Source organism: Coregonus lavaretus (genome assembly GCF_964263955.1).
Source record: "Coregonus lavaretus genome assembly, chromosome: 11".
In the NCBI taxonomy this organism is placed as follows: Eukaryota; Metazoa; Chordata; class Actinopteri; order Salmoniformes; family Salmonidae; genus Coregonus; species Coregonus lavaretus.
The window spans coordinates 36905234-36925960 of record NC_139998.1 but is presented as its reverse complement, the minus strand read 5'-3'; the positions used below and the strand labels follow the sequence as shown (position 1 = coordinate 36925960).

The window sequence follows — 20727 nt, the reverse complement described above, 5'->3', positions numbered from 1 at the left end:
CACGGTTGGGATGGTGTTCTTCGGCTTGCAAGCGTCCCCCTTTTTCCTCCAAACATAACGATGGTCATTATGGCCAAACAGTTATATTTTTGGTTCATCAGACCAGAGGACATTTCTCCAAAAAGTATGATCTTTGTCCCCATGTGCAGTTGCAAACCGTAGTCTGGCTTTTTTATGGCGGTTTTGGAGCAGTTGCTTCTTCCTTGCTCCAGGTTATGTCGATATAGTACTCGTTTTACTGTGGATATAGACAATTTTGTACCTGTTTCCTCCAGCATCTTCACAAGGTCCTTTGCTGTTGTTCTGGGATTGATTTGCACTTTTCGCACAAAGCACGTTAATCTCTAGGAGACAGAAAGCGTCTCCTTCCTGAGCGGTATGACGGCTGCGTTATCCCATGGTGTTTATACTTGCGTACTATTGTTTGTACAGATGAACGTGGTACCTTCAGGCGTTTGGAAATTGCTCCCAAGAATGAACCAGACTTGTGGAGGTCTACAATTTGTTTTCTGAGGTCTTGGCTGATTTATTTTGATTTTCCCATGATGTCAAGCAAAAAGGCACTGAGTTTGAAGGTAGGCCTTGAAATACATCCACAGGTACACCTCCAATTGACTCAAATGATGTCAATTAGCCCATCAGAAGCTTCTAAAGCCATGACATCATTTTCTGGAATTTTCCAAGCTGTTTAAAGGCACAGTCAGTATGTAAACTTCTGACCCACTGGAATTGTGATACAGTGAATTATAAGTGAAATAATCTGTCTGTAAACAATTGTTGGAAAGATTACTTGTGTCATGCACAAAGTAGATGTCCTAACCGACTTACCAAAATGATAGTTTGTTAACAAGACATTTGTGGAGTGGTTGAAAAACAAGTTTTAATGACTCCAACCTAAGTGTATGTAAACTTCCGACTTCAACTGTAGGCTACAAAGGGGCTATAGGCTGCTTCAATAATATTGAAATCAATTTCATGTTTAATCAATTGAGTTATATTTTGCAACTAGGCTACTGCCTTTAATTTATGCATGTATTTCATGATGTGTGACATAATGTGTGCAATGATTTGCCCAATCTGTGACTTAGTGCAATATTACTGCGTAAGTATAATTAATTTGCAGCCATAGGTGGTAATTTAATGTATCTCTAGGAGATGATCCGTAATCAGTATTGTGGAATAATTCTAATGTGAAAAAGTTTGCTGTTGGCTGAAAAGTTAAGAACTACTGAAGTATAAAGGAGGAAGCAGAGCGAGGAAATCAATGAGGAGAGTATACGCTGCCCCTGGACCACATCACAATGACTTCCTTTACCCTCTCACTCTGACCCCCAACCTTTATTCATATAATTATATACAGTAAGACATTGTTTTTATCTATCTCTCTTCTCCTTCCCACTCTCTACCAAATCACTTTCTCTTCACTTTTCTTTGTATATATTTTCTACCCTCGCTCTCGTTCTCTCACTTTCTCTCCCTTCCCTTCTATCCATCCCCCTCAACCCCTCTCCCTCCCTCTCTCTCCCTCTCTCTCTCAGCCAGAGCACTCTGCTGGTCAGTTGGAGGCCTGGAACATTCCTTCGAGTGTTCCAGATAAAGATGTGTGTTAGATCGATACCCTGTTAGTAGCCGGCGTAGGTGTGTTGTCATGCAATCATCTAACAGATCATTGTAGACGAGCTTCAGACTGTCTATGACAGAGCACTTTCCAAAGGCCAGGCGTGCGCACGCACACACACACACACACACACACACACACACACACACACACACACACACACACACACACACACACAAAGACACACAGGTGAACAAACAAGAAAACACACACACACACACAACATGGCATGCAGTGCACGGAGCCTGGGTTAGCTGTGGAGACATGGGCCATTACACCAGCACAGCCCCAGAGGGCATGTTCTTAGACATACAACACATGGCTCAAATGGCTGTCATAAACTATGATTTACTCGCAGGTTACTGCAGCAGCTAGACTGCTCGGTGCATGAACATCATAACGGCCAATCATTTTACAGAAAAATGAGTAAAAAATCATGATATACAGTGGGGAAAAAAAGTATTTAGTCAGCCACCAATTGTGCAAGTTCTCCCACTTAAAAAGATGAGAGAGGCCTGTAATTTTCATCATAGGTACACGTCAACTATGACAGACAAAATGAGGAAAAAACATCCAGAAAATCACATTGTAGGATTTTTAATGAATTTATTTGCAAATTATGGTGGAAAATAAGTATTTGGTCACCTACAAACAAGCAAGATGTCTGGCTCTCACAGACCTGTAACTTCTTCTTTAAGAGGCTCCTCTGTCCTCCACTCGTTACCTGTATTAATGGCACCTGTTTGAACTTGTTATCAGTATAAAAGACACCTGTCCACAACCTCAAACAGTCACACTCCAAACTCCACTATGGCCAAGACCAAAGAGCTGTCAAAGGACACCAGAAACAAAATTGTAGACCTGCACCAGGCTGGGAAGACTGAATCTGCAATAGGTAAGCAGCTTGGTTTGAAGAAATCAACTGTGGGAGCAATTATTAGGAAATGGAAGACATACAAGACCACTGATAATCTCCCTCGATCTGGGGCTCCACGCAAGATCTCACCCTGTGGGGTCAAAATGATCACAAGAACGGTGAGCAAAAATCCCAGAACCACACGGGGGGACCTAGTGAATGACCTGCAGAGAGCTGGGACCAAAGTAACAAAGCCTACCATCAGTAACACACTACGCTGCCAGGGACTCAAATCCTACAGTACAGACGTGTCCCCCTGCTTAAGCCAGTACATGTCCAGGCCCGTCTGAAGTTTGCTAGAGTGCATTTGGATGATCCAGAAGAGGATTGGGAGAATGTCAGATGAAACCAAAATAGAACTTTTTGGTAAAAACTCAACTCGTCGTGTTTGGAGGACAAAGAATGCTGAGTTGCATCCAAAGAACACCATACCTACTGTGAAGCATGGGGGTGGAAACATCATGCTTTGGGGCTGTTTTTCTGCAAAGGGACCAGGACGACTGATCCGTGTAAAGGAAAGAATGAATGGGGCCATGTATCATGAGATTTTGAGTGAAAACCTCCTTCCATCAGCAAGGGCATTGAAGATGAAACGTGGCTGGGTCTTTCAGCATGACAATGATCCCAAACACACCGCCCGGGCAACGAAGGAGTGGCTTCGTAAGAAGCATTTCAAGGTCCTGGAGTGGCCTAGCCAGTCTCCAGATCTCAACCCCATAGAAAATCTTTGGAGGGAGTTGAAAGTCCGTATTGCCCAGCGACAGCCCCAAAACATCACTGCTCTAGAGGAGATCTGCATGGAGGAATGGGCCAAAATACCAGCAACAGTGTGTGAAAACCTTGTGAAGACTTACAGAAAACGTTTGACCTGTGCCATTGCCAACAAAGGGTATATAACAAAGTATTAAGAAACTTTTGTTATTGACCAAATACTTATTTTCCACCATAATTTGCAAATAAATTCATTAAAAATCCTACAATGTGATTTTCTGGATTTTTTTTCCTCATTTTCTCTGTCATAGTTGACGTGTACCTATGATGAAAATTACAGGCCTCTCTCATATTTTTAAGTGGGAGAACTTGCACAATTGGTTGCTGACTAAATACTTTTTTTCCCCACTGTATATATACTGAGATCATATGACACTTAGATTGCACACAGGTGGACTTATGTGACTTCTGAGGGTAATTGGTTGCACCAGATCTTATTTAGGGGCTTCATAGCAAAGTGGGTGAATTCATATGCACCCACCAATTTTCCGTTTTTTTTTTTTTTTTTCATTTTTTGAAACACGTTTTTTTTTTCATTTCACTTCACCAATTTGGATAATTTTGTGTATGTCCATGACATGAAATCCAAATAAAAATCAATTTAAATTACAGGTTGTAATGCAACAAAATAGGAAAAACACCAAGGGGGATGAATACTTTTGAAAGGCACAGTATACAGTGTTGTAATGATGTGCAAATAGTTAAAGTACAAAAAGGAAAATAAATAAACATAAATATAGGTTGTATTCACAATGGTGTTTGTTCTTCACTTGTTGTAACAGGTCACAAATCTTGCTGCTGTGATTGCACACTGTGGTATTTCACCCAATAGATATGGGAGTTTATCCAAATTGGATTTGTTTTCGAATTCTAAAGTGGGTCCGTGTAATCTGAGGGAAGTATGTGTCTCTAATATGGTCATACATTTGGCAGGAAGTTAGGAAGTGCAGCTCAGTTTCCACCTCACTTTGTGGGCAGTGTGCACATAGCCTGTCTTCTCTTGAGAGCCAGTTCTGCCTATGGCTGCCTTTCTCAATAGCAAGGATATGCTCACTGAGTCTGAACATAGTCAAAGATTTCCTTAATTTTGGGTCAGTGACAGGGGTCAGGTATTCTGCCACTGTGCACTCTCTGTTTAGGGCCAAATAGCATTCTAGTTTGCTCTGTTTTTTTATAAATTCTTTCCAATGTGTCAAGTAACGATCTTTTTGTTTTCTCATGATTTGGTTGGGTCTAATTGTGTTGCTATCCTTGGGCTCTGTGGGGTTTGTTTGTTTTTGTGAACAGAGCCCCATGACCAGCTTGCTTACGGGACTCTTCTCCAGGTTCATCTCTATGTAGGTGATGGCTTTGTTATGGAAGGTTTGGGAAACACTTCCTTTTAGGTGGTTGTAGAATTTAACGGGTCTTTTCTGGATTTTGATAATTAGCGAGTATCGGTATTAATTCTGCTCTGCATGCATTATTTTGTGTTTTACGTTGTACACTGAAGATATTTTTGCAGAATTCTGCATGCAGAGTCTCTCTCTCTCAAGGCTCAAGTGCTGTGGGTCTGAGTGTGCCTCTCAAAGCCACAGTCAGTGACAGAGAGTTCCAGGTAGAACCCTTTTGGTTCCAAGTAGAACCATTTTGGTTTCCATGTAGAACCCTTTCCAAAGTTTTTTTTTAAGGGTCTACCTGGATGTCAAAACTCCAAGAGCCTGTGTAAAACCATGGCTATACACCACTTTGAGGAAATAGGCGAGGATCTAATAATGCTTATCTCCAACTTTACAGCAATAATGCCATAACAATTGTCATCCGTTCTACAGCAATCCTTATAATAATATTTTTTTTTTTTTTGTGTTGACGTACTAATTCAAATCTGTGACTTTGAAGTTGTAAGGGTATTATTTGAGGATTAGACATGACATTTCATGCAATATTCCTTATACCACATTCTCTCCAGATGCAGAATAGATTATCATCACACCTTTTTATGAGGATTCGACATCCCTATTAAAAGAGACTTACTGAATCTTACCATTGTCTGTGGCCATGAAGATGGCAGTGTATTTGTTGTTGTGAACGTAAGGCGACTCTCTGTCCAGATTGGCAGAGGTGTTGACCGTACCTCGAACCGGGTTCACACTGAGCCAGTTAGCCGGGTCTCTCAGAACTGCAAACCTGAACAAGGAACAGATGACAGCTGATCAGAATATAGTCAGGGCAATAACATGGTATGAGACAAATACAACATGATTAGATATGGAGATACTGTAGCTACATATGTAGGACATTAATTTGAGCCAGTTTGCTACAGCAGGAAAATAATCCTGCAGCAACAGGAAATGTGAATTATTATGTGGATTTTAAAATGGAATCTACAAACTTTAGAAGCCATTTTAAACCTCGTATACACTACAAGTTTATATTTCCTGCTGTGCAGGAAAACTCTCAGCAACAAATTAAGTTCCTACATCTGTATAGGACATCAGCTTGTAAGAGCTTTTTCAGTAAAGACATTTTATCACTGTTTCTAAGGAAGATATTGAGATACTGAAAGGACAATATCTATCAAAGACACAAAACTGTTGAATTGCAGCATGATGAGACAATATATTTGAAGTGCAACGTGGGGTGTGTGAAGGTGAGGCTGAGGTTTAGTGGACGGTCTGTGTATGTCGGTGGACGCTCTGACAGTGGTTGGAGTGTGAAGATAATGATGGATGAACTCAGGTAACTCCTCAGAGAATAATGTATTTGTGTGGAAAGCAGATGGAGTCTGAGGCTGAGTCATGACCCTGATAATGTGATCCTGAGAGCCAGGTGATGGGAGGTGCCTTGTGATTGGATGGGGAATGGTGCCGTGCCTCTGACCTAGTGGCTCAATCCCGTGTGGCTCTGTTGGTAGAGCATGGCGCTTGCAACGCCAGGGTTGTGGGTTCGATTCCCACAGGGGACAAGAATGAAAAATGTATGCACTCACTACTGTTAGTTGCTCTAGATAAAAGCATCTGCTAAATACACACACACACACACCCCCACTCCTAACCTCTTTAAGTTTACCAATAAACACTCCACATGCACCTTCGTATTTTTACACTCTCAGACACGCACACACAAGGACACACACCTACTCACGCACACACACACACACACACTTCCTGGTTATTAGCCATTCATCACTACCAGGCACCACACAACAACACACAAGCTCATCGCTTTAGAAAGAGGAACACACAAGATGATTATCCTGCTGTTGTGGGTACACAGATAGTCACTTGAACCATTACAACATGGTTTGTATATAGTCTGCTTGGTTATTTGTTGATATAATCTATTCAGATGCAGCTTAAATGATAAAGCTTATAAAAGGTTTTCCACCACCGGTTCTCCGCAACATCGCTATGTTTGACTCTCTGCAACTGTTTCTCTCACACACGCGCATATGCATACGTACGCATACACACTGGACTTCCTGACAGGCCACCCCCAGGTGGTGAGGGTATGCAACAACACCTTCGCAACGCTGACCCTCAACACGGGGGCCCCTTAGGGTGCGTGCTTAGTCCCCTCCTGTACTCCCTATTCACCCACGACTGCGTGGCCGCGCAAGTTTGCGGACGACTCAATGGTGGTAAGCCTGATCACCGAAGACGATGAGCCTAACCGGAGGAGGGCAGTGCCCTGGCAGTGCTGTGCCAGGACAACAACCTCTCCCTCAACGTCAGCTGTAGTGGAGCGGGTCTAGAGCTTCAAGTTCCTCTGTGTCTGCATTACTAAGCACACACACCAACACAGTCGTGAAGAAGGCACGACAACGCTTCTTCCCCCTCAGAACGCTGACAAGATTTGGCATGAGCCCTCAGATCTTATTATCTATCCTGTTGCCTAGTCACTTTAACCCTACCTATATGTACTGTACATATCATCTCAATTACCTCGTACCCTTGCACATCGACTCGGTACTGGTACCCCGTATATACTGTATAGCCAGGTTATCATTAATCATTGTATATTTATTCTTTGTGTTATTTTTACTTTTCTATGATTTTTCCATTTTTCTCTGCAGTTTTAGGAAGGACCCGTAAGCATCTTCCTGTTAGTCTACACCTGTTGTTTACGAAGCGTGTGACAAATAAAATGTGATTTGACACGCACACACAAACACACACACAGGAGAGGTGCAGTAAATCCCTCCAGATGGCCCGTCCAGAGGCTGTGAGTGGGAGTGTGTGTGCAGTGAGGAGGACTGAGGTGTGTTGGTTCGAGTGGAGAAGGTAGTGGTGCCGCTGGGTAATTAGAGCAAAATGTTTGCTCTCTCCTCGCTTTCACTCTACAGTAGCATGTCATGAGTGTGGCATTAAGAGCAGCCCTGGGAGGCCAGGACATGGTATTGGATCAACCCAGCTCCATGGTAACCCTAAATGAGGCAGCACAATGAGTACATACACAAAGACCCTCCATTAGCCTTCTCTTAAGGTCATTAAAAACCATTATGCAAATAAAGTAAATATCTTTCCCATACAGGTTACATATTTATCAGCAATATAACAAAATTGCCCACAAATAATCACTTGCTTCCGCATGTAAAATTGTCCTTTTTATCTCTGCTCTCTCTCGCTTACCACAAACACACACACGTGCACGCACACGCGCTCTAACACACACACACACACGTGCATGCATACGAGCTCAATCACAGATACACACAAAAAGACAAAAGCTCGGACCCAAAAATTGCCTGTACTGTCAAAAATGTACTTTACTTTCGTAAAATGTCTAATAGCATGGTGATTTGCCCATATTTCTGCTTGATTGGCAGAATTTATCTCCTGCGCTACAGCGCATTCGGAAAGTATTCATACCCCTTGACTTTTTTCACATTTTGTTATGTTACAGCCTTATTCTAAAATTGATTAAATTGTTTTCCCCCCCTCATCAATCTACCCCATAATGACAAAGCAAAAACTGGTTTAATTTTTTTTTTGAATATCACATTTACATAAGTATTCAGACCCTTTACTCAGTACTTTGTTGAAACACCTTTGGCAGCAATTACAGCCTTGAGTCTTCTTGGGTATGACGCTACAAGCTTGGCACACCTGTATTTGGGGAGTTTCTCCCATTCTTCTCTGCAGATCCTCTCAAGCTCTGTCAGGTTGGATGGGGAGCGTCGCTGCACAGCTATTTTCAAGTCTCTCCAGAGATGTTAGATCGGGTTCAATTCCGGGCTCTGGCTGGGCCACTCAAGGACATTCAGAGACTTGTCCCGAAGCCACTCCTGCGTTGTCTTGGCTGTGTGGTTAGGGTCGTTGTCCTGTTGGAAGGTGAACCTTCGCCCCAGTCTGAGGTCCTGAGCGCTCTGGAGCAGGTTTTCATCAAGGATCTCTCTGTACTTTGCTCCGTTCATCTTTCCCTCGATCCTGACTAGTCTCCCAGTCCCTGCCGCTGAAAAACATCCCGACAGCATGATGCTGCCACAACCATGCTTCACCGTAGGGATAGTGCCAGGTTTCCTCCAGACGTGATGCTAACTGTATGTCGCTCTGGATAAGAGCGTCTGCTAAATGACTAAAATGTAAAAAAATTAAATCTGTGCCTTGACACAATCCTGTCTCGGAGCTCTACGGACAATTCATTCGACCTCATGGCTTGGTTTTTGCTCTGACATGCACTGTCAACTGTAGGACCTTATATAGACAGGTGTGTGCTTTTCCAAATCATGTCCAATCAATTGAATTTACCACAGGTGGACTTCAATCAAGTTGTGGAAAAACAGGATGCACCTGAGCTCAATTTTATAAGTGGGGAAAAAAAGTATTTAGTCAGCCACCAATTGTGCAAGTTCTCCCACTTAAAAAGATGAGAGAGGCCTCTAATGTTCATCATAGGTACACGTCAACTATGACAGACAAAATGAGAAAAAAAAAATCTAGAAAATCACATTGTAGGATTTTTAATGAATTTATTTGCAAATTATGGTGGAAAATAAGTATTTGGTCAATAACAAAAGTTTCTCAATACTTTGTTATATACCCTTTGTTGGCAATGACACAGGTCAAACGTTTTCTGTAAGTCTTCACAAGGTTTTCACACACTGTTGCTGGTATTTTGGCCCATTCCTCCATGCAGATCTCCATTAGAGCAGTGATGTTTTGGGGCTGTCGCTGGGCAACACAGACTTTCAACTCCCTCCAAAGATTTTCTATGGGGTTGAGATCTGGAGACTGGCTAGGCCACTCCAGGACCTTGAAATGCTTCTTACGAAGCCACTCCTTCGTTTGCCTGGGCAGTGTGTTTGGGATCATTGTCATGCTGAAAGACCCAGCCACGTTTCATCTGCAATGCCCTTGCTGATGGAAGGAGGTTTTCACTCAAAATCTCACGATACATGGCCCCATTCATTCTTTCCTTTACACGGATCAGTCGTCCTGGTCCTTTTGCAGAAAAACAGCCCCAAAGCATGATGTTTCCACCCCCATGCTTCACAGTAGGTATGGTGTTCTTTGGATGCAACTCAGCATTCTTTGTCCTCCAAACACGATGAGTTGAGTTTTTACCAAAAAGTTCTATTTTGGTTTCATCTGACCATATGGCATTCTCCCAATCCTCTTCTGGATCATCCAAATGCACTCTAGCAAACTTCAGACAGGCCTGGACATGTACTGGCTTAAGCAGGGGGACACGTCTGGCACTGCAGGATTTGAGTCCCTGGCGGCGTAGTGTGTTACTGATGGTAGGCTTTGTTACTTTGGTCCCAGCTCTCTGCAGGTCATTCACTAGGTCCCCCCGTGTGGTTCTGGGATTTTTGCTCACCGTTCTTGTGATCATTTTGACCCCACGGGGTGAGATCTTGCGTGGAGCCCCAGATCGAGGGAGATTATCAGTGGTCTTGTATGTCTTCCATTTCCTAATAATTGCTCCCACAGTTGATTTCTTCAAACCAAGCTGCTTACCTATTGCAGATTCAGTCTTCCCAGCCTGGTGCAGGTCTACAATTTTGTTTCTGGTGGCCTTTGACAGCTCTTTGGTCTTGGCCATAGTGGAGTTTGGAGTGTGACTGTTTGAGGTTGTGGACAGGTGTCTTTTATACTGATAACAAGTTCAAACAGGTGCCATTAATACAGGTAACGAGTGGAGGACAGAGGAGCCTCTTAAAGAAGAAGTTACAGGTCTGTGAGAGCCAGAAATCTTGCTTGTTTGTAGGTGACCAAATACTTATTTTCCACCATAATTTGCAAATAAATTCATAAAAAATCCTACAATGTGATTTTCTTGATTTTTTTCTTCTTGTATTTGTCTGTCATAGTTGACGTGTACCTATGATGAAAATTACAGGCCTCTCTCATCTTTTTAAGTGGGAGAACTTGCACAATTGGTGGCTGACTAAATACTTTTTTCCCCCACTGTACGTAAATAAGATATTTCAGTTTTTTATAAATTTGCAAAGATTTCAGAAAACCTGCTTTCGCTTTGTCATTATCGGGTATTGTGTGTGGATTGATGAGGGGAAAAATATTTGATCAATTTTAGAATAATGTCATAAAATGTGGAAAAAGTGAAGGGGTCTGAATAGTTTCCGAATGCACTGTATACGGCAAATCCTGGCCTGACCCCTACTCTACCAAGAACGGAGCCCATTTCAGCTTTCATCGGACAGTTATACAGTAGCCTCCCAGTGGACACCTTATAGCAGGGTTTCCCAAACTTGGTCCTGGGGCCCCCCCGGGTGCACATTTCGTTTTTTGCCATAGTATTACACAGCTGATTTAAATAACCTTTTCATTATCAAGCTTTGATTATTTGAATCAGATGTGTAGTGCTAGGGCAAAAACCAAAATGTGCACCCAGGGGGGGCCCCAGGACCGAGTTTGGAAAACCCTGCCTTATAGGACAGACCTTCTAGGACACAGTACAGCCCACTCAAGGGGAGTGCTTTTCCTACATCACAGGACGAGGCAGTCTATTCTAGGATAATGCCAGTACCACACTGAGAGAGGACGTAAAGACAATGCAGCAGCACTCTTTAGGAGTAATCTGCTCACCCACACAGTTCACATACTGTAGCTATCTCTGAGGTTGTGACGCCTTTAGGAACCACGATAACACTATGGATCATGCATACAGTATGGCTGTGTATGTGTGTGTGGGTGCGTGCGTGCGTGCGTGCGTGCGTGTGTGTGTGTGTGTGTGTGTGTGTGTGTGTGTGTGTGTGTGTGTGGTGTGGTGTGCATGCGTGAGAGAGAGAGTGTGTGAGAGAGAGAAAGAAAGACAATGAAAGATCTCATTGGTTCTATTGTTTCTAACACAATATCCCTTCTTACTGACAGCAACTATTTCTGAGAAAGCTTGTACAAAGTGGTTTATTCTGCATCCTCTTTTAAGTACACATATTGTAAGTGCATTGGATAAGACCATTTGCTAAATGGACTGTAAGTGGACTGTAAAGAAAAGGACAGTCACAGTAGAGTACATAGGTACATTAAAACACAGGATGTGTGTATGCTGTAAGTTAGTGAGTGTATAGCTACAGTATGGATGTGTCTCTAACATCTGTTTCAGTGCAGCATGGGGCCCTTTGTTCATTAGTGTTTCCTGTGACAAGAGTGATGTCGTAAATTTCCCCAGCAGCTGGAGAGAAATGCTGAATCCTACTGTACATCACATCACATCAGACAGGCCCAACTGCTCTGCCTGCGCATCTCCTAATCCGAATGGGCAGAGGGGACAGTAATCACTGCAACACCAACCCCCTGGCCCGCTCAAGGAGCCATGCACGGGTCCACATCTAGCATGCAAAGCACAGATCTGCTAAGTCTCTAATAAAAATGCCCAAATAGGCAATAACTCATTTATATTTTTCACCCTTGCACTTTTTTACGCTGTGTCAACCAAGTACATTTCCAGAGGTGTGTTGCATATTGATGCCCCCCTCTGTGCCTCTTCGTCTCAGGCTGCTGCGCTGGAGGCTGGGGTCTGTTTGCGCCTGGAGCAGGTGGATGGAAGTGGGACAGGGAGAGTGCTACAGGCTTCCTCTCTGATATGTTGTTATTTAAAACGGCTGAATATGTAGCAGCATTTCACCCAATATATTCCTTCAGTAAAACATTTTAAATGACTGCAATGATCACGTGCATGAAGGCACACACACACACCAAAACCTGTCTGGCAGTGAAATGCCAATGTACCTAACCTTGACTATCCTGAGTGCACTGTGACTTAGACAAGTTCATACTTCTGAGGTGTGATGTTTTGGCAGCATTTCAGAGCCATTAAACATGCTCCCTCTCTCCACTGCCAGACAGCAGTGATCAGTGACTAACTGGCTGAAAGAACCAGAGGGAAGGAAGTCAATGCTAATACTCCCCTCTATCAGCAAGCCATTGTATGTGAAAGAGACATTTGAGGGCAGCCATTACTTAATGTGAAATTCCCTGAAGTTTAGGGCCTGTTTTTGGCCTCGGCAGTCTGTAGACAGAATTCAGAACTGGCTGAGCAGGAATGAAGGAAGTAGAGATAACAGTAGAATGCAGAGGACTGTGAATAAAGGAATGATGAAAGCAAGCCCTCTCTCTCTTTCTCTCTATTTGTCTTTATCCTTCACTACCTCGTTCACTATCTCTTAATTTCATCAAACTGTCTGCTACTCTGCTGACAATGGCTCTAATAACCTCTGATGTTTACGCAGCACTGTGAAAAAACATGCATTTATTTGTCAGTTGATAACAAGGTGAAAAGACAGAGATGTTGGCTTTGATCGAGTCTGGCCCGGAGAGAACTGCAGCTACTGTATAATCAGAGAACTTGCATCATCTAGACATCCACTCAGGGCCTGATAGTAAAATTACAGTCCCCCATGCTGCCCAACAATGCTCTGCTTTGGCCCACAGGACAAATTGTCATTGTCACACCTGGTCATATTTCTATTCCATATCAGCACAATGGCAGGGCTGTAGAAAGGAAATATATATGATGGGCTCAGTGGGCAAAATAAACACAATGTGACTGGCCATCAATCAGCTGTCAGACAGAGCAGCTCAGAGGGAGTCAGAGCCCCCCGTCTGTCAGCACCGCAACCACACATTGTACCAGGCATCGTTTCGGTCGGCTATTTATTATGGCCTCGTTAACACTGTGACTGTCACTCCCCATCCATTCATCTAGGTCTGATAGGAGGGGACCCCACTGACAGCTCAAACCCGCCCAACCATCTCTCCCCAGTCCAGGACCAACCCTAATACACTGGGACTGGGAGGTAGACTAGACTACAGCACAGATATCACAGAGGTAATAGAAACAAACAGTTGACACAGCACATTAGAGTCAAACTCACCTCGGTCAGTCCCACTAACACTACTGCAGTCACAGGTTCTGACAGTCACTCAATTAACCGATGTCAGCTAGCATTTTTTAGATTGGTCAGTTAGTCTAGCGGCCAGCTATCTAAACATGAAGTAATCATGGTCGTATTACCGACCGGGGGCCCCCATTGATTTTGTAAGTCACTCAACTCAGATATATTAAAAACTGCAAACATTTCTCTCTACATTATGGCAAAATGTGTAGAACGCAGGAAATTATCTGTAAAACTGCTAATATGTGTAAAATGTGTTATAAAATTGCTAAGTCTTCTCTCCGCCCCACAGCAAAATGTGTATAATTGCAGGAAATTAACTGTAAAACTTTGAAAAGGGGAGGCTGCTAAAATGTTTTACTGAAAGCCCCCAAAAGGCTATGGCCTGGTCTGTGTGGGTATGGATGTGGTTATGCAGACCCGCGGGCCACTTCATGATGAGTTAAATTGTTTTGCCTATCCCTGATCTAGACAGAGGCAATTTGGAGCCATGTGGGTTCTTGCCAAGGCCTCTCAGCTCAGTGGCATCTCCACTACGAGGTCCCTAAAGCAAAGATGTACAGAGCTGCTGAGTAAACTTTACAGAGACAAAGATAGAGAGAGTGCCAGAGAGAGAGAGAGAGCATGACTGAACCACACTGTACACAGTGATGTATCATTGGTAATCCCATGTGTTTACAGATGTAGGATTGTAATTTGATCACTCTTTTGTTGCTGAGTATATTCCTGCACCACTGGAAATTCATATGAGCTTAGTGATGTAAATAAATACAAAAGCCCACACTAACACACTGATATTAACAGTATTGCACTTTTCATGTAGCCTACTTTTGGCCAGCTAATAGCCTAACCACCTTCAAGCAACATTATGGACTAAACATTCAATTCCTGTCGCTGCAGAATTATTTTGGTGTGACAATATAGGTCAAATTAAGATCCGACATCTGTAGGTACAGAGACTCCAGATAACAGTGTAATTTTGTCAATTTGTGTCCATGTCCATGTAAGCAAGCATGATAACATCAGTGATATGGGGTAAAGACTGACTGTTTCTCCTGGGGCTATCTACTGTAGAGATATAAAGACATTGGCAATGAAATTAGCCTTTTTATCATTGAAGTTTCGGCTAGAAGGCTGGTTTTTATGGTAGGCTACAGAGCACTGCTACAGACAAGCGAGGGAGAATAATGGCTGTGAATGGATATTACACACACTGTTACGAATTCCCTGACGGTGACTGTTATCAGCACCTCACAACCCTGAGCTGCACACTCCACTCCCCATCCCCCATCCCCCACACCCAGAGCCTGAGAGTCTACGGGGTACCATAAACCTGCCTCTCAAACTCTCTCTGACCTGTGCGACCTGTGCCCTGTTACGTTGCTAGGGAAGTTACTAGGAGGCCGGACATCTGCCCATCCTCTTGACTCTGCAGGTCACACAACACCTGCAGTCTCCCTCAAGCTGTGACAGAGAGCAACATCTATGTCTCTTCCCATCAACAACTGGACGTGTGGGATGGTGTGTGTGCCCAAAATCCACTACCTCTCCCACTTTTCATCTCCATATTCATCTTCCTCAGTGTGTTTAAATAAAGTTCCTGTGTGTTAACTCTCCAGCTGCTTTATTCCCTTCTAACCAGAGGCGGTGTCAGTGAGTCACAAAACAGTAAAATACGTAGAGCCGGATCGCACTCTTTCGCACACACACGCACACACACACGCACACACAAATACACCAAAGTACACCCATACAAATACACTGCAAGGGTAATAGCAGCCACTGTAGCATATTTCCATAAATTATCATGCAATGACATTTATTATCATAATAAGGCACAAAAAGCATCTCTTCGCATCAGTTGAAAATCATAACCCTGTAATTAACACAGAGAAAAGCAATTTATCTGCGCTTCAGTGAGGCATTGCAGCGCAGTCTCTCTCTCTCTCTTCCTCTTGGCACCTTTTGGGATTGTTTTTATTATCTCATGGCATCATGGTTATGTGTCTGTAGCCTTCCCCCTCCACACATTTGGCACTCTATTACATTGATTCTAAAATGACAAACTAAAATACAGAGCTGATTGGACTGTAATCTGCCTCCACACAACCCAGGGGGGAGAATCTATCAGGAACACAAAGAGAAGAGAAGAGAGAGAGAGAGAGAGAGAGAGAGAGAGAGAGAGAGAGAGAGAGAGAGAGAGAGAGAGAGAGAGAGAGAGAGAGAGAGAGAGAGAGAGAGAGAGAGAGAGAGAGAGAGAGAGAGAGAGAGAGAGAGAGAGAGAGAGAGAGAGAGAGAGAGAGAGAGAGAGAGAGAGAGAGAGAGAGAGAGAGAGACTGGGATGGGGTGATAATAGGTTTCCCCTTACAAGCTAGACAGAACTTGATAGGATACACCTGATAGTAAGAGATATGATCCCAGAGTAACAACCCACTGGGCACAAACTGGTTGAATCAATGTTGTTTCAATGAAATGTGTTTATGTCAGGATTATGTCATCATTGTAACCAATTAACAACATAGACAAACCTTGTATAAAATATGTTGAATTTGTAATGTAGAGGAGCGTTGAATTAACACATCCACACCAGACATCAACCACAATGAGAATACACAAGGAGCTCTCTCACTGGCAACAGAACAAATAAAGAGGGGCCCACTCACAACAAGCTCCCAGACGGGCCCACTCACAGCAAGCTCCCAGAGGGGCCCACTCACAGCAAGCTCCCAGAGGGGTCCACTCACAGCAAGCTCCCAGAGGGGCCCACTCACAGCAAGCTCCCAGAGGGGCCCAGTCACAGCAAGCTCCCAGAGGGGCCCACTCACAGCAAGCTCCCAGAGGGGCCCACTCACAGCAAGCTCCCAGAGGGGCCCACTCACAGCAAGCTCCCAGAGGGGCCCACTCACAGCAAGCTCCCAGAGGGGCCCACTCACAGCAAGCTCCCAGAGGGGCCCATTCACAGCAAGCTCCCAGAGGGGCCCACTCACAGCAAGCTCCCAGAAGGAGTCGTCCTTCCCCTATTGTGCTCATCTCACACCTCTAATCTACATCAAAGCTCCTCCAATTAGCTCAAGGGCAGCAAGTTTAACAAAATGGTGCCAAGACGGCGTGCCGGGTTCTGACGAAGAGTGACGATGACTACAACACAGCCAAGGAACTTCTCCATTGGAGAATAATACACTGCACGCAAAAGTGCCTCAAACTCTTATTTCCTCAAGCAAACAGTGTAAACTGACTGAAAATGACGTGGTTAAACGTTTTGAGATGTGTGTGTAATAAGATATAATTTCTTTATGTGTGTGATATGCTTTTATGACAATTAGGTATTACCATTATTCGTCGACGGAAAAGTATACTGTTTGGTATCTGTGCGATCAGACAGTCTTCACACAGGAGGTGGAAGATGTTATGAGAGTGTACAAAGTACCCTCCATTTATGTGGACAATTGATTAACTCATGCCCTGCCATAAGTCACAGAACAATGCAGGTGATGAATGGGGCTGACCCAGACCCAGGAACTATTCCCTCACCTGAGCCAATCACAGCTCTCCTAATGGAAGGCCTCACCTTTTCCTGTCCAGGACTATAAACTGAATGTGTGAACACCACTCCTTGTGTTCGGATGACAACTAGCCATATGGCTGCTGTCATTTATGAACTACAAAACCCTTCAAGGACTACCTCCTGCTGGGACTTTGAGATACTGGACTTCTGAAATCCTTTGTTTTGCGTGCATAGAGAGTTCTCTGAAGACTGTTGGTTCCAGACAGGATATACGTAAGAATATTCAGCTCGATCTCACCTCTCATCTTTTCCCTGATTTGAATGTGAGCGTGTATCTGTTACTTTATTATTACTATTTATATTTCTCCTATAATCGCTGCCTTGTTTCATTCTGAAATATCAAGGATAACTGTTTGATCTTAGGCCCTCTTACCTGTTTGTGACTCTGATTCTATAGCCTGTATTAGTACATAACTTTTCCATCATAATCTCCATTATTCATTCATCCTGTACATTTATTGCTTTACCCTGGTTATTTCTAAATAAATCTTCATTTTCGTAAGAAATCTACAGTCTCCAAGAATGCATTGCCTTGTCATTTTAAGAACTTAATTGCCTTCAGAATTATGAATAAATTGTAGTTATAATTGTAACTATTTTATAGTTTCTTGCTGACATATAGCAAGTGATGCCCTGTTATTAATTGATACACTCCCATACAGTACCTTTGAAACATCAGATCTTCAATGTTATATCCACTGTAAAAAAACAACAACAGTAGGTTGGGCAGTTGATCTACAGCTATTCATTTGGTCTCCCATCCAGAGTTTTAACCCTTTACACTTGTACCTGTATACATGTTGAAAATGGCAGATTTGGGCACTGATAAACACCTAAATTGGATCACAGTGGCAGTACAGTAACATGCTATACATGATGTCAGAGCTCTGGCTCATGTCACATGCGCCGAATACAACAGGTGTAGACATTACCATGAAATGCTTACGTACAGCCCTTAACCAACAATGCATTAATTTTTTTATTTAAAACAAAATAAAAAATAAACAACAACAACAAAAAAGTGCAAATAGTCTGGGTAGCCATGATTAGCTGTTCAGGAGTCTTATGACTTGGGGGTAGAAGCTGTTGAGAAGCCTTTCGGACCTAGACTTGGCGCTCCGGTACCGCTTGCCGTGTGGTAGCAGAGAGAACAGTCTATGACTAGGGTGGCTGGAGTCTTTGACAATTTTGAGGGCCTTCCTCTGACACCGCCTGGTATAGAGGTCCTGGATGGCAGGAAGCTTGGCCCCAGTGATGTACTGGGCCGTACGCACTACCCTCTGTAGTGCCTTGTGGTCGGAGGCCGAGCAGTTGCCATACCAGGCGGTGATGCAACCAGTCAGGATGCTCTCGATGGTGCAGCTGTATAACTTTTTGAGGATCTGAGGACCCATGCCAAATCTTTTCAGTCTCCTCAGGGGGAATAGGCTTTGTCGTGCCCTCTTCACGACTGTCTTGGTGTGTTTGGACCATGATAGTTCGTTGGTGATGTGGACACCAAGGAACTTGAAGCTCTCAACCTGTTCCACTACAGCCCCGTCGATGAGAATCGGAGCGTGCTCAGTCCTCTTTTTTTTTCCTGTAGTCCACAATCATCTCCTTTGTCTTTGTCACGTTGAGGGAGAGGTTGTTACCCTGGCACCACACGGCCAGGTCTCTGACCTCCTCCCTATAGGTTGTCTCATCGTTGTTGGTGATCAGGCTTCCACTGTTGTGTCGTCGGCAAACTTAATGATGGTGTTGGAGTCGTGCCTGGCCATGCAGTCATGGGTGAACAGGGAGTACAGGAGGGGACTGAGCACGCACCCCTGAGGGGCCCCCGTGTTGAGGATCAGCATGGCAGATGTGTTGTTACCTACTCTTACCACCTGGGGGCGGCCCGTCAGGAAGTAGGGATGACCAGGGATGTTCTCTTGATAAGTGAGTGAATTGGACCATTTTCCTGACCTGCTAAGCATTCAAAATGTAACAAGTACTTTTGGGTGTTTTCTTTAGGAATGTAGTGAAGTAAAAGTAAAAGTAGTCCAAAATATAAATAGTAAAGTACAGGTAACCCCAAAAAAGTATTTTTATTTAAGTACTTTACACCACTGATACATTGTCAACGTTTTTGATTACTATGTTTGATGTACAGTTACAAGATGACATGGAGTCATACCCTGGGGTTTTCTGAACAGAATGTCTATCGTGAAGAAAATTTGCCGTGGTACACGCACCTGAATGCACTCATGACTACTTTCTATGCGCACCAAAATTAACATTATAATACTGTATTTTATAACTTAGCTAGTCATGCTGGCAATAGAACAGGCTTTCAAATTATGCCCACCTGACTCAGATTGCGATTTATAATGGACCATTTTCGGATTGCGTAAACAACAACAGTAATTGTGTGATGGTGGGGATGCAGGGTTGTGTTCCAAACTAAACAGCTACAAGTGTGCTTGCTCTAGTTCCTCAACGGCACAGCTAGGAGATTTAAAAAAAAGCACCTTATAGTTGAAGACTCTTCTTTGAGTCATAAAAGTGCATTGAAATTACTTAGGAACTGTGCTCATTTTGGTGAGGGGTGTGGCCACTTGGAGACACTGGTTAGTCCTCTCACTCAAACACTTGTAATTATTTTTTGTCTTATGTTGCACCTACCCCACATTTTCCAGGAATATTCTTATATGTTTGTCACGGATTCAGCCGAGGCTGCTCCTCCTCCTTGCTCGGGCAGGCTTCGGCGTTCGTCGTTCCCGGAGTACTAGCTGCTACCGATCTATGTTTCGGTGTTTGTCTTGTTTGGTCTTTATTGTTTACACCTGTGTCCCATTATGTGGCATTGTATTCCCTTTAAAAACCCCTGTCTCTCATTGTTTGTTGTGTGTGATTGTTTTCCGTGAGGTCGGTAGTTGCTGTTGTATGCGAGTATTGTTCCTCCCTGTTAGGAGGTTTTTTGTTTTGTATGTTAATTACTGTGCTAGTAAAGTACGTCTGCCAGCAGCTCGGTGTCCTGCGCTTGACTTCGTCCACCGCATACACGTCACCTTGACAATGTTACTGAATGTGTCCAGAGTATTTTCAGATTTCGTTATGAACAAAATGCAGCGAAAAGTACAGTAAATGTAAAATGAACATAAAATCAACATTGTAATGTTTGGATATAGTATTGTGTCAGGTGAACTGTTGTGTCCTTACCTTTGGTCTAATAATTTTCCCATAATCTCTGAACTGCTCCCTTTCAATTGTTACCATTGCTATGCATATGCTTTTCATATTTCTTCTTTAAAAAAATAATACATTTCAATTTAGCCCTATCCATATAGGCCAATTCTCACGAGTGTAAAGAGTTAACCAAGCCCTGCTTAGCTTTTATATTTGTCACTGACTACTGCTAATGTGCTATCATGAGAATGATTGTGGTATTGCTTTGTGCACTGACTTTATTGAACTCTGGAGAAAACGAACATTGTCGCAGGGTGAGTACATCTGAAAATGTACTCTCGCGTCCATTAGACATTTTGTCTGCAGGA

General features: G+C 43.4%; 1 protein-coding gene across 1 annotated transcript in view; it reads right to left on the bottom strand.

Annotated features, from left to right (window-relative positions):
- Window positions 1-20727, bottom strand: part of LOC311137532 (cadherin-13-like) — a gene marked incomplete at both ends in the record, with an annotated part of 523767 nt that overhangs the window by 32744 nt on the left and 470296 nt on the right. The window contains one exon of the mRNA XM_084172059.1: window positions 5329-5471. Coding sequence (XP_084028185.1) covers window positions 5329-5471 — 143 coding nt within the window. The remainder of the gene's footprint in view (window positions 1-5328; window positions 5472-20727) is intronic.